Genomic DNA, 12628 nt, shown 5'->3' with positions numbered 1-12628 from the left:
TTTTCTCTTTTTTGTTGTTTTTGTTTTTTGCAGATGTCCAGGTGATAGTTACTGTACTTTCAATATCTATTGAATGAGAAAATGTGTAACAGTAAAAGGCTACTATGAATTCATTAACATTTTATGTACATTTGTATTTGACTCATAAATATAACTACTGACATTTACTGTGCAGTTATTTTATATCAGATACTGATTTATTGTTCATGTAGATTCTAATGATTTAAAGATTAATATAATGCGAATTCAATGAGGGCGAAAATGTCTCCTTTGTCCATTGTTGTATCTGCGAGGTCTCTCTCTGTTTTTTTCCCTCTGTAATTAATAAGTATGTTGTGGGGATAGAATGTAAGACTTTGTAAACGTCCTGTTTCTCATTATACTTTTGCACTCCAGTGTTAGAATCCATTGCTTGAAAAAGCTGTCACTATGATGGTTGCCAGTGGAAAATTTCTAACTCCCTATTCCTTCTATATACATACTCAAATAGTTCTCCTGTAAGAGCTTTTCCTTCTAATTTGTTTGTTTTTCAGTATGGACACCTGAGTTCTTACTTTATTCTGTGGGTTATAATCAGTTACAATCATTCATTTGCTAACATCTCAGATTTGGTCAGTGGGAGCCCCTTCAATCTGACTCTTGTGTCCTTTTGACATGTCTCCATCATTCTTTCAGTATGTCCTTTTGGCACAAGATGTTCCCAGTTTCATTTGTGGGATCAGCCATTTCTCCAAGAGTCTAGGTTCCTTTTAGTGGGACATTGAATTCAGAAACCAAGATCTAGGGATTAGGAGTGCTTTTAGTTACTGGAGGGCTCTTGTTTCTCAACTCTTGTTGACAGAGCTAAGAAAATAAGTGTGTGTAGTAGTATGTGTATATATGTGTGTGTATAAATGTAACTATTCAATAAAATGTGATAGTGGGAAAACAGTATTGCTAAACTACTGTATTTATTTTATGCAATTAAAACATGTTTATAGTTACACAACTAAATATTATAACTATTATTACATCCCAGATACATTTATTGTGATTTAAAAACCTTTTTATTTAGATTAACTGATTATTTTTTTATACTTGGGGTTGCAGTATATTCTGACATATATGCTGTTTTCACCAAGGAGGAGAATATGCTTGGTTTTAAGTGTTCAGAGGATAACTTGCAGTCTGGTTTAGTAGAAGTGGATATGTTTCTACAGTCTTAAATGCTTCCATTATGAGCAAGTAAATTTGTGAAGAGCCTTTTAAGAAACGTATTCATGAGTAGAGAGGCTTCTGTGTGAGGAAAGTACATGGAAATATTAGTGTAATTTTCCACTGTTCTTTACTGAAAAAGAAAAGAAGCTGAAACAGGTTCCATTATATCACTGCTTTAGCTAATGATCATCAATTATTGACCAGAATTTAGCTCTGTTTTCTCTTAGAAATGAAAGTATAGGGACTCAGTTCTTTCCAGTTTTTTTCATATGAACCTTTTCTGCTTTGGTGTAACACAGGCTTTAGAAAATATTTTCTGTGATAGTAACAGTTTCTCATTAAATTCATGGTTATAAATAGCTCTGAATGCTGCCTACTAGCTGACTGTGCCACTTTAGTAAGTTGGCTTTCCTGCAGTGTTTCTCAGTCTTGTGGAAAGTATGCATCCTTTTTAGAGAACATAACCTTGTGGTTACCTGATGGTAAGAGTGCTGATGTTCACACCAGAGATATAGTCGTGACTGCTAAGGTACAGATCTTTTGGGTTCAGCATGTCCAGAGCACGAGGTGCTTTATGACTCAATTCTTCCATCATGAATTTTCTGTTTGAACTGCCATGAACCTTCCTTGTAGTGAGCTAAATTATCATTTGGTCTTCACTTGGCAAGAACACATCATTTATATAAGTTTTCCTCTGCTCTTTTCTCATTGGTCTGCAAGTATTTAATTCACCGTTGCTTCTTGGTTATAAGATAGTCATTAACATGAATCAGAATATACTATTACCTATGATACTGTATTCAGAATGCTATAGAAATAATAATTTTTAAATATCCTAACAAATGAGAAAAGACTGATGCATAAATTAATCAAGGTTCAAAAGTAACAAAAACACATTACAGAAAATACAGGAAATAAAAAAAGATACAAATCCCTCATAATTGCAGAATCCTAACACAGACATTATTAAAGGACTATAATTTCTAATCTTCTATTTTTTCTGTATATATAGGTACTTTTAGATTTTGTAATGACAGTGCACACATTATTTCACATATCTCCTTCTCTTTCCAAACTGTATATAAGGCAACCAACTCTATTTACCCACCTTAGAGTGTAAATTAAAAAGCAACAAATATTTATTCAGTAACTTTGTATGATTAGAGTGCTGTAAATCTGATAAATCACATTTACAGTACATTTGTTTACGGAACCATAATTGCATTATATCAATTTACATTTCTATAGTAATCAAATGTCATAAAAAGAACACAGATTTTAGAACCACTAAGTTATATAAGATCTACCTGTAAATATTTATCTTTATAATTAATTTCTAATAAAGCACAATCATTTATAAATCTGTCCATTGGTTGAATAGCACACATAATTTTAAAGGTTTCAGATTTTTGTCTTGTCTACGTATTTATAGCAAAAGAAGATTTCACCAAAGCGGGAAACTACCTAAGAGGATGTGTTATCACTGGAATTTATTCTGAAGAAGATGTTTTGATACTGTAAGTTTATTGGTCTTCTAATTTTAGAGAGGAAGAAGTTTGCAAAATAATACATTGCTAGTTTTTACACAGTTGAAGGAAAATAGGGCAGCAATATAACTAACTTTGATTTTTAATTAAATGTTTAATTTCCTTGTAAGAAGATCTGGGCAGCAGCATCTGGCTATTTAGAATTCTTAGATATTCTTTTGCTTTAGGCTAGAGTCCCTACTGGGGCAACCTTGGATTCATACTACTTTATCTTTCTATAAAAATTTTTCCGGTTTGGATTCTATTATCTGCAACTTTGGTTCTCTGAAATTGTCATAGTTTTGGGGGAAATTTTACTTCTTCAAGTGTCCAGGTTTTGATTTGCCACCAAGGTATATATAAAAATGAGAATTTCCCCATGTTGTTGCTCTTTTAGCCATGTAAGTTGCTTTATTTGTAGAATGTGGAACTCAGATATTTCACTTGCCTCAGAATGAAGGACTGAACATTTGGAGATTATTACATATACAATACATACAGTAATACATCTATATCACATTCTGCATTAATGGCTTGTTTTCATGTCCAGATGGAGTTGGTAAGCCCCCTCCCTAGTTTATCTTGCTTATTATAGTATTCCTAATTGTGATTTCTGAGCTTAAATCTTCCATCATGAACACTGGTGATGTATACTTTTGATGATCAAGCTCCATTTCTGCCCATGAAGTCAATGACTTTTGAAAAGTAAATACTGAACTCCAGATCTTTAAGAAATAAGAGACTTATTCACCTGACACATGGATAGTCACCCACTATGTTCTGTTCTGCTGTCATTGTGCATTTAACTAAGATCCAAAGCGCTAGACCAGTAGTTTTCAGAGTATGTTTTATTTATAACCAACTGATCAGCTTAAGAGGTAATCTAAAGGCTGGACTGTCCACTAATGTTTATAATATTATAATGTTTATACTTGGTTCTAGCATCAGTTTTTACATCATATAAATGTGACTACTTCAGGGGTGGTTTTACAGAAATCATTTTTTTCTGTTTAGTGATTTCCCTTTAGTTTAGTTAGCAAAAGTAGTGGTAAGAAGGAGCAGATTTAGGCTGTGTTACAGTAGAGAGAGCATAGAGTTTATATCTGGGGCACCTCAGTTTGAATCCTGTCTCTGCCATTTATCACTCTCTGAGTCCTGGTTTCTTCATCTATAAAATGGGGGTGATAGTGGCTTACATTATAGGGCTGTTCTGGGGTTAAGTGAAAACTAAAGGCATCTAAAAGAGTGCCTGGCAAATAGTAGGTTTCTAATAAATGCTTGTCTCCTTGCTTAGCAGTATGGTGAGCAGTCCAAAAAGATTGAGAACCATTCAGTATGTTCCTAATCCTATTTAGACATTTTCTTGATGAGTAAGTTGTCTAGAAAAAAAAGAATCTGTCTAGATTATTATCTGTCGCTTTCTTTTAATCTAGGTTGTCAAGGCTCCTAAATTTCTTCAGACAGCCTCACAAAGAAGATAAATTTGCCTGCAAATTGAGTTCATTTCTTCCTTAGTAGTAGGGCTTCTCATTTGCTGCCTCCCAATCTGACCTCTTGGTGTAATTATTTGTTTTTGATGACTTGCTATATTTTATTGGAAATTTTAATACTGTGTTTCTCCACAGGTCAAATAAATATGGGGCAACACTTCCAGCTCTGCTGCTGGCCAGACACAAAGAGGGCAAAGTAGAGAGCATTCCATTCGCTAACTTCCGTGTGCAAGACATAGTTCAAATAGTGACAAATGCATTACTGGAGACATTTGTGAGTGTATTTTATAATAAGGATATTATTTGAAATAGAGAATCTAGAAGAGTTAAAAATAGTATATTTTAATACACAATTTTCCAGCTTTTTTTGGCAGAGGGCATGATGTTTTATGAGCTGAAAATTCATTGGGTTGCTCTGTTTTGTTCACTCATTATGATATAGCTTCTGTAGTCCACTGCCAAAAGTTTGCATGTTTTTGGATTATTTTTTTTTATTGTGGAGACTAGTGTAGCTGATGGCTAGTTGAAGGAAGTACTCAATCTAGGCTGAAACTTGGTATAGAGCACATGGATTCTGGGGAGTCAGACTGCCTAAGTTTAAATCCTTGCTTGTTTCCTTACTGGCTCTTTGTTAACTTCTCTGTGCCTCACTTTCCACATGTGTAAAATGTAGTTGGTAGTAGTACCTGCTGCAGAGACTTATCATGAGAACCAAATTAGACCTGTGTACAGTGTTTTGGGTAGTGTTTGGCCACTGGTAAACATTAAACAAATGTTAGCTAAGATTCTTATTTATACAGTTTTAGAACAAAGTAGTGTCTTATGAAAGGCCTTTTCCAGTGCTTCCTTTGAAAATAGTGGATTCAAGGGCATAACACTTTTAACGTGCATTTCTTGATTTCACTTGTTTTCGCATTTATATTAAACATAGCTAGAATGTAACAAGTTTATGCTTTTCTATATTTCTAAAGTGACATAAGCATTATAATCAGCAGTAAATAATGACCATCCTCCTGTTACTATGTTTCTTGCCATGATGATCTAAATGACATTACATTTTAGGTTAAATTAATGGCTGTAGCCTTTATTAAGTGTTTTTGTGGCATTGGTTCTGTTCCCTCCCCCATTCAAGTTACAGGTTGTAATTAGTCAAATCATTAATATTTTCATGATGTAGTTTTCCAAATTATTAAAGTAACATTTTTGTCTTCAATGACATATTAAATGAATATTTATTTAGCCATAAACATAGTGTAATATTTTTGGAATTATTATAAGCCTTTACCTTTTTTTTCTCCCAGACAATACAGAAAACTATGAAAGAAGAAAATTGAAATCAACTGTAACCTCTTTAACCAAATTTAAAATTGGGGGAAATATTTTCCCAAACTTAAAAAAAAACCCATGTGTATATATGTGATTGTCTTTTTATCTTAAGAGATATTTCCATCAAGAAATGAAGACACACACATAATGTTTTTTTAGTATCTACATAATATTCTGTTGTACTAAAAAACCACAATTTGTTTAATTTCCTGTTGTTGAATATTTGTCTTTAGTTTTGTTTTACTCAGGGACCAACCTTGAGGATAATCTTTGGGTGTTTCCATGATTACATAATCATGGTAAATTCACAGAATTTGAATTGCTAGTCCAGAGGGCATGTATATGTTTAAGGCTGCTAATACTTATTCCTATTTTGTACAAGAGGAAATCTGAACATTTTACTCTTTCATCTTTGCGTAATATATAAAAATTGGTATCTATTTTTTTTTGTTAAGATTATATGCTTTATGGCTGAGAAAGTTTGGGCAAACTTAACAACTATCAGAATCTGTTTATTTTTAAGGCACATGTGATAAGCATTGTGGCAGTATTTCAGTTTACAATGTTTTGGTTTGCAGCATTCAACTAAAAACTGAACAGCTATAATAAAAATTGTTTTGCTTTTAGTTTATGACCTTTCCATAAATTCTAAAACCCTCAAGTGGTTGTTACATTTCTTAAAGCTTCTCTGTGTTGGGAGATTTAAATGAGAGTACGTAGCAGCCAGCCAGCTGCAAGCTCATCTCCTGGCCTGCACTGAAGTACTAGAAACACTTTGGTTTCTTCATCTGGATAGGGAAGAGGACTGGATGACCAGACAGTAAACATTTTTTATATGGCATGATGAACCTGATGACAAATTAGGCCAGGGAAATATGCCCAAATCTGAAAAACATGATAATTAACTACATGAGCAATGATCTATCCAAGGCTGTCATATTTAAACATCCTTCTGAACAAATAGTTCTAGCACTTTTCTCAGATACATTGAGTTCCTTTTTTATGGTTTTATTATGCATAAGTTAGAGCCTCTTGTATACTCAAATAGCCAAAGGACACCTTCCAGTTACCATGTTTGATGACCTTTCCTGTAAGTAGCAACCAAAACCATTGACAATGCTTTTCCTTCTCAAAATTCTCTATTCTTCTGGCTTTTGCAATTCCAGATACCTCCTTCAACCCTCTGGCCACTCTAGAATTACATCTTCAACCCCTTTTTCTTCTTTCGCTGTTTTTTCTTTAGGAAATTTTATCCATACCAATAATTTCTACTATCATTATACCAGCTGATGATTCCAAAATTGAAGTTTCTGATCTTTTCTCCTAAACGCACAGACTCTTGGTCTTTCTTCCCTGAAATGTGTCACCTGTGTGTCTTTTCACAAATGTGTATTCTAGTTAGTCATATTTCTAAAACAGACCTAACCATGTCACTCATTTGATTCCAGATCTTCTCAGTATTCCTGGGAGTTAGAAAACCTACCAAGACATTTTACCATCTGGTCTTATGGCCACATTTGCCTCTTGCATGCCTAAGTCTGGCATGCTTCACTCCTACTGTTACCAGATGGCATGTATCCCTTCACACCTCTCTGCCTGTCCCCACAATGCTCCCTATATCTGGAATCCTGGCTCTGGCACATACCTTCTTATGTCAAGATCTTGGTTTTTGCCCAAGACCAGATCAAATATCACTTCTGAAATCATCCATGAGCTTCCCTACTTTGTTTTCTTGGCTTAATTTTATTGTCATACGTTAATTCTTTCTTGGATCATAGCAGTTTGTGTACCGGTCTCCTCCTCTAAAGTATGAGCTCTTTGAGAGCAGGGAAAGTAAAGTATCTTGGTTCTTTTTGATTCAGTATCCAGCATCACATCTTGAGCTTTGTAGTTCAGGTGGCTCTATCTCCCTTAATGTTTCAAATCTGTTCAGAGTGAGGAGATCTGCTAGCCTGATGAGATGTGTCAATTTTATGGAGGGGATGGAACTCATATAGAAGATGAGAGATGATGAAAGATGATAGTTAATATAAGAAGACAACATAGGGAAATTTGGAGAAGAGAGGATCTAAGATCTAAGATATGAAAGAGGAACGTATAAGAAGAGGATTTTGAGTGTGTAAGAGAAAGAATTAGAAGAAAAATGAGAATTGACAGAGGAAAGTGGCTCTGAGAACTAAATAAGGAAAACTACATACCAGAGCCTGGTATTTAGCTTAAACCAAAAAAAAAAAAAAAAAAGAAAAGAAATGAGACTGATATTTTTATTTGTTTAAACATATTTTTTTATAATATTAATTACACTAAAATCTATAATATTGAAACAAAATAAGATTTTTAAGGAATCATAGATGTTGAAAGATATCTTTAAATATCAGCATTTCTTTTTTCAAAAATTTTATGTTAGATACAATAAGAGTTTTGTTTGTCATATGTCACATGTTGGCTAATCTGGTCCAGATTTTAGCATAAGAAGTTATTAGAAGTGTTACATCCTTGTAAAATAGGGAGTTTAAGTTATTTTGAAATTAGTACTTTTTTTTTTTTAAATAATTCATTAAGATAAAGTGGGCTTAAATAAAAAGCTCTTGAGGGGTGCCTGGGTGACTCAGTCGGTTAAGCGTCCGACTTTGGCTCAGGTTATGATCTGGTGGTTTGTGGGTTTGAGCCCTGCATCAGACTCTGTGCCGACAGCTCAGAGCCTGGAGACTGATTCAGATTCTGTGTGTGTGTGTGTGTGTGTGTGTCTCTCTCTCTCTCTCTCTGCTCCTACCCCGCTTTCTCCCTCCCTTTCTGTCTGTCAGTCTCTCCCAAAGATAAACATTTTTAAAAATTGTAAAAAAATGAAAAGCTCTTGATAGTCACAGGTTTAGTCAGTAAAGCAAAATCTCCACTTAAAATATGTTTTAATTACATTTTATAGACTAAACTTGCATGATTGATCTGAACATTATTTTCTATTTTATGCCTCATCATTTTCCATGTTTTTTTTCTTTTTTTTTTAATAGCCAGAAATAACTGTGGAAAACCTTCCCATTTATTTAAGACTTCAGAAACCATTACTTATTTTATTCAGTGATGGCAGCATAAATCCTCAGTATACAAAAACAATATTGACGCTGGTAAAAGAGAAACACTTGGATTCACTTACCCCTTGCTGGTTAAATCTGTAAGTATATTATTATCAGGATATTTTAGTAACTAAAAGATGACCTTGTTTTAGATTGAATTCTTTTCTACAATGAATTTTATTTTGTTGACTGGTATTTTTTTTTTCAGATCCATTGAGGTGTAATTGACAAAATTTTAGGATATTTAAAGTGTACATTGTGGTGATTTGATACATGTATACATTTTGAAAGGATTCCTCCATCTAAGTAACATATTCATTACATCAAACATTTAAAAATGTATATATATGCCCTACAAGGGATCCTAAGGGGCATCCTGTGAGACAAAGTACCAGAGACATCGCTACAAGGATAAAACATACAGACATCACAATGACTCTAAACCCATATCTTTCTATAATAACACTGAATGTAAATGGACTAAATACGCCAACCAAAAGACATAGGGTATCAGAATGGATAAAAAAACAAGACCCATCTATTTGCTGTCTACAAGAGACTCATTTTAGACCTGAGGACACCTTCAGATTGAAAGTGAGGGGATGGAGAACTATCGATCATGCTACTGGAAGTCAAAAGAAAGCTGGAGTAGCCATACTTATATCAGACAAACTAGACTTTAAATTAAAGGCTATAACAAGAGATGAAGAAGGGCATTATATAATAATTACAGGGTCTATCCATCAGGAAGAGCTAACAATTATAAATGTCTATGCGCCGAATACGGGAGCCCTCAAATATATAAAACAATTACTCACAAACATAAGCAACCTTATTGATAAGAATGTGGTAATTGCAGGGGACTTTAAAAATGTATATATATATATATATGTTTAATTTTCGGGGGGAGGGGGACTAAGATTTAAGTTCTGTTGTCTTAGCAAATTTCAACTATATAGTATTACCAACTGTAGTCACCATTTATACATGAGATCATCAGACCTTATTCATCTTGTAGCTGAGAGTTTGTTCCTTTTCCCATCCTCTTCCTATTTCTCCCAACCCCCAGTGCCCAGCAACCACTTTTCTTCTGTTTCTGTGAGTTTGACTATTTTAGACTTTTCACGTAGAAGTATTTGTCTTTCTATGTCTGCCTTATTTCACTTGGTGGAATGCCCTGAGTCCATCCATGTTGTAGCAAATGGCAGGATTTTCTTCTTTTTAATGGCTGAATAATATTCCATATTTATCCATTCATTTGTTGACACTTAGGTTGTTTCTGTATCTTGGCTGTTGCAAATAATGCTGCAATAAGCATGGGAATGCATGTATTTCTTCACTGTCTTGTTTTTATATCCTTTAGCTACATACCCAGAAGTAGAATTGCTAGGTCATATGGTAGTTCTATTTTCAATTTTTTGAGGAACCTCCTCTGTTTTCAACAGTGGTTGCACCAATATACATTCCTACCACCAGTTCTTGAAGGTTCCCTTTTGTTCACATCCTCAACAATACTTGTTATCGTTTGTCTTTTTGATACCAGCCATATTAACAGGTTTGAGGTGATATCTCATTGTGGTTTTGGTTTGAATTTCCTTAATATTACTCATCTTGAACATCTTTTCATGTACCTTTTGGCCATCTTTATGTCTTCTTTGTAAAAATGTCTATTCAGTTCCTCTGCCCATTTTTAATTGGATTATTGGTATTTTTTGCTGTTATGTGAGTTCTTCCCTCATTTAGATATTCACCCCTTACCACATATGTGATTTGCAAATATTTTCTCTCGTTCCAAAGTTTACCTTTTTAGTTGATGGTTTCCTTTGTCTATAGAAGATTTTGAGAACAAGCGTGTGGGGGAAAGAGAGAGAGAGAGAGAGAGAGAGTGAGAGAGTGAGTCTTAAGCAGGCTCCATGCTCAGCACAAAGCCTGACTTGGCACTCAATCCCTTGACCCTGGGATCATGACCTGAGCCCAAATCAGGTGTCAGAAGCTCAATCGACTGAGCCATCCAGGTACCCATATGCAGAAGCTTTTTAATTGGATGTAGTCCCACTTATTTATTTTACTTTTGTTGCCTTTGCTTTCATGTCATGCAGATTTTGAGACATAGTAATTTTTCTCATTTTTAAAGTAATTTGGGTCCCTGCATGTCTCAACGGGCTAAGTGTCTGGCTTTGGTTCAAGTCATGATCTCATGGTTTGTGAGACTGAGCCTGGCATCGAGCTCTGTGCTGACACTGTGGAGTCTACTTGGAATTCTCTCTCTCTCTGCCCCTATCTCATTTGTGCGCTCTCTCTCTAAAAATAAACAAACTTAAAATTAATTGATATCCATTGAGGAAAATTTGGCAAATACAGAAAAATAAACATTGTGATACTTTGGCATTTTTCTTCCTTTCTTTTTTCTATATTTTTATTTATTTTGAGGGGGAAAGAGTGTGAGTGTACATTTAATGTCTGTGAACACACTTCACATATCTACACACTATCCATTGTTCAAATGCATTAGATGAAAAGTTCATTTTTAATTTATTTGAAAAATTAGAAGAATGAGGCAGTGTACATTTTTTTCTATGAAGAGTTCACTGACAGTCTACTGCTTAAGACAAATTTCCCCCAGGGTAATTATCTTTGTAGGTATCTCACAGTAAAACACTATTTTCCATAATGTGGAATGTGATGTTTCAGGAAAGCTGGGCATCTTAAAAAAAATTTTTTTTTAATTTTTTTAATGTTTGAGAGAGAGAGAAACAGAGTGCCTCGGGAGAGGGGCAGAGAGGGAGACAGAAAAACTGAAGCAGTTTCCAGGCTCTGAGCTGTCAGCACAGTATCTGATGTGGGGCTTAAACTCATGGACCGTGAGATCATGACCTGAGCTCAAGTCAGACACTCAACCAACTGAGTCACCCAGGCACCCCTAAAAAAAATGTTTTTAATATGAAATTCATTTTTAAATTGGTTTCCATACAACACCCAGTGCTCATCCCAACAGGTGCCCTCCTCAATGCCCATCACCCTCTTTCCCTTCCCTCCCACCACCTATCAACCCTCAGTTTATTCTGTTTTTAAGAGTCTCTTATGGTTTGGCTCCCTCCCTAACTTTTTTTTTTCCCATTCCCATCCTCCATGATCTTTTAAGTTTCTCAGGATCCACATAAGAGTGAAAACATATGGTATCTGTCTTTCTCTGTATGACTTATTTCACTTAGCAAAACACTCTCCAGTTCCATCCACATTGCTACAGAAGGCCATATTTCATTCTTTCTCATTGCCATGTAGTACTCCATTGTATATATAAACCATAATTTCTTTATCCATTCATTAGTTGATGGATATTTAGGTTCTTTCCATAATTTGGCTATTGTTGAGAGTGCTGCTATAAACATTGGGGTACAAGTGCCCCTGTACATCAGCACTCCTGTATCCCTTGGATAAATACCTACTAGTGCAATTGCTGGGTCATAGGGTAGATCTATTTTTAATTTTTTGAGAAAACTCCACACTGTTTTCCAGAGCAGCTGCACCAGTTTGCATTCCCACCAACAGTGCAAGAGGTCCCCGTTTCTCCACATCCTCTCCAGCATCTTTAGTCTCCTGATTTGTTCATTTTGGCCACTCTGACTGGCGTGAGGTGGTATCTCCATGTGGTTTTGATTTGTATTTCCCTGATGAGGAGTGATGTTGAGCATCTATTCTTGTGCCTGTTGGCCATCTGGATGTCTTCTTTAGAGAAGTGTCTATTCATGTCTTCTGCCCCTTCACTGGATTATTTGTTTTTCAGGTGTGGAGTTTGGTGAGCTCTTTATAGATTTTGGATACTAGCCTTTATCTGATGTGTCATTTGCAAATATCTTTTCCCATTCTGTCCATTGCCTTTTAGTTTTGGTGATTGTTTCCTTTGCAATGCAGAAACTTTTTATCTTGATGAGGTCCCTATAGTTCATTTTTGCTTTTACTTCTCTTGCCTTTGGGGATGTGTCAAGTAAGATATTGCTGCAGCTGAGGTCAGAGAGGT

At 35.0% G+C, this 12628-nt stretch overlaps 1 protein-coding gene across 3 annotated transcripts in view; it reads left to right on the top strand.

Annotated features, from left to right (window-relative positions):
• Nucleotides 1–12628, top strand: part of TXNDC16 (thioredoxin domain containing 16) — a 136226-nt gene that overhangs the window by 93140 nt on the left and 30458 nt on the right. For all 3 annotated transcript variants that reach the window (XM_007097565.3, XM_042989701.1, XM_015544486.2), the window contains 3 exons: nt 2630–2714; nt 4349–4487; nt 8548–8708. In XM_007097565.3, coding sequence (XP_007097627.2) covers nt 2630–2714; nt 4349–4487; nt 8548–8708 — 385 coding nt within the window. The remainder of the gene's footprint in view (nt 1–2629; nt 2715–4348; nt 4488–8547; nt 8709–12628) is intronic.

The sequence above is a fragment of the Panthera tigris genome, chromosome B3 (assembly GCF_018350195.1).
Source record: "Panthera tigris isolate Pti1 chromosome B3, P.tigris_Pti1_mat1.1, whole genome shotgun sequence".
Taxonomy (NCBI): domain Eukaryota; kingdom Metazoa; phylum Chordata; class Mammalia; order Carnivora; family Felidae; genus Panthera; species Panthera tigris.
The sequence above is the reverse complement of the archived record's forward strand: the minus strand, read 5'-3'. Positions and strand labels throughout refer to the sequence as shown.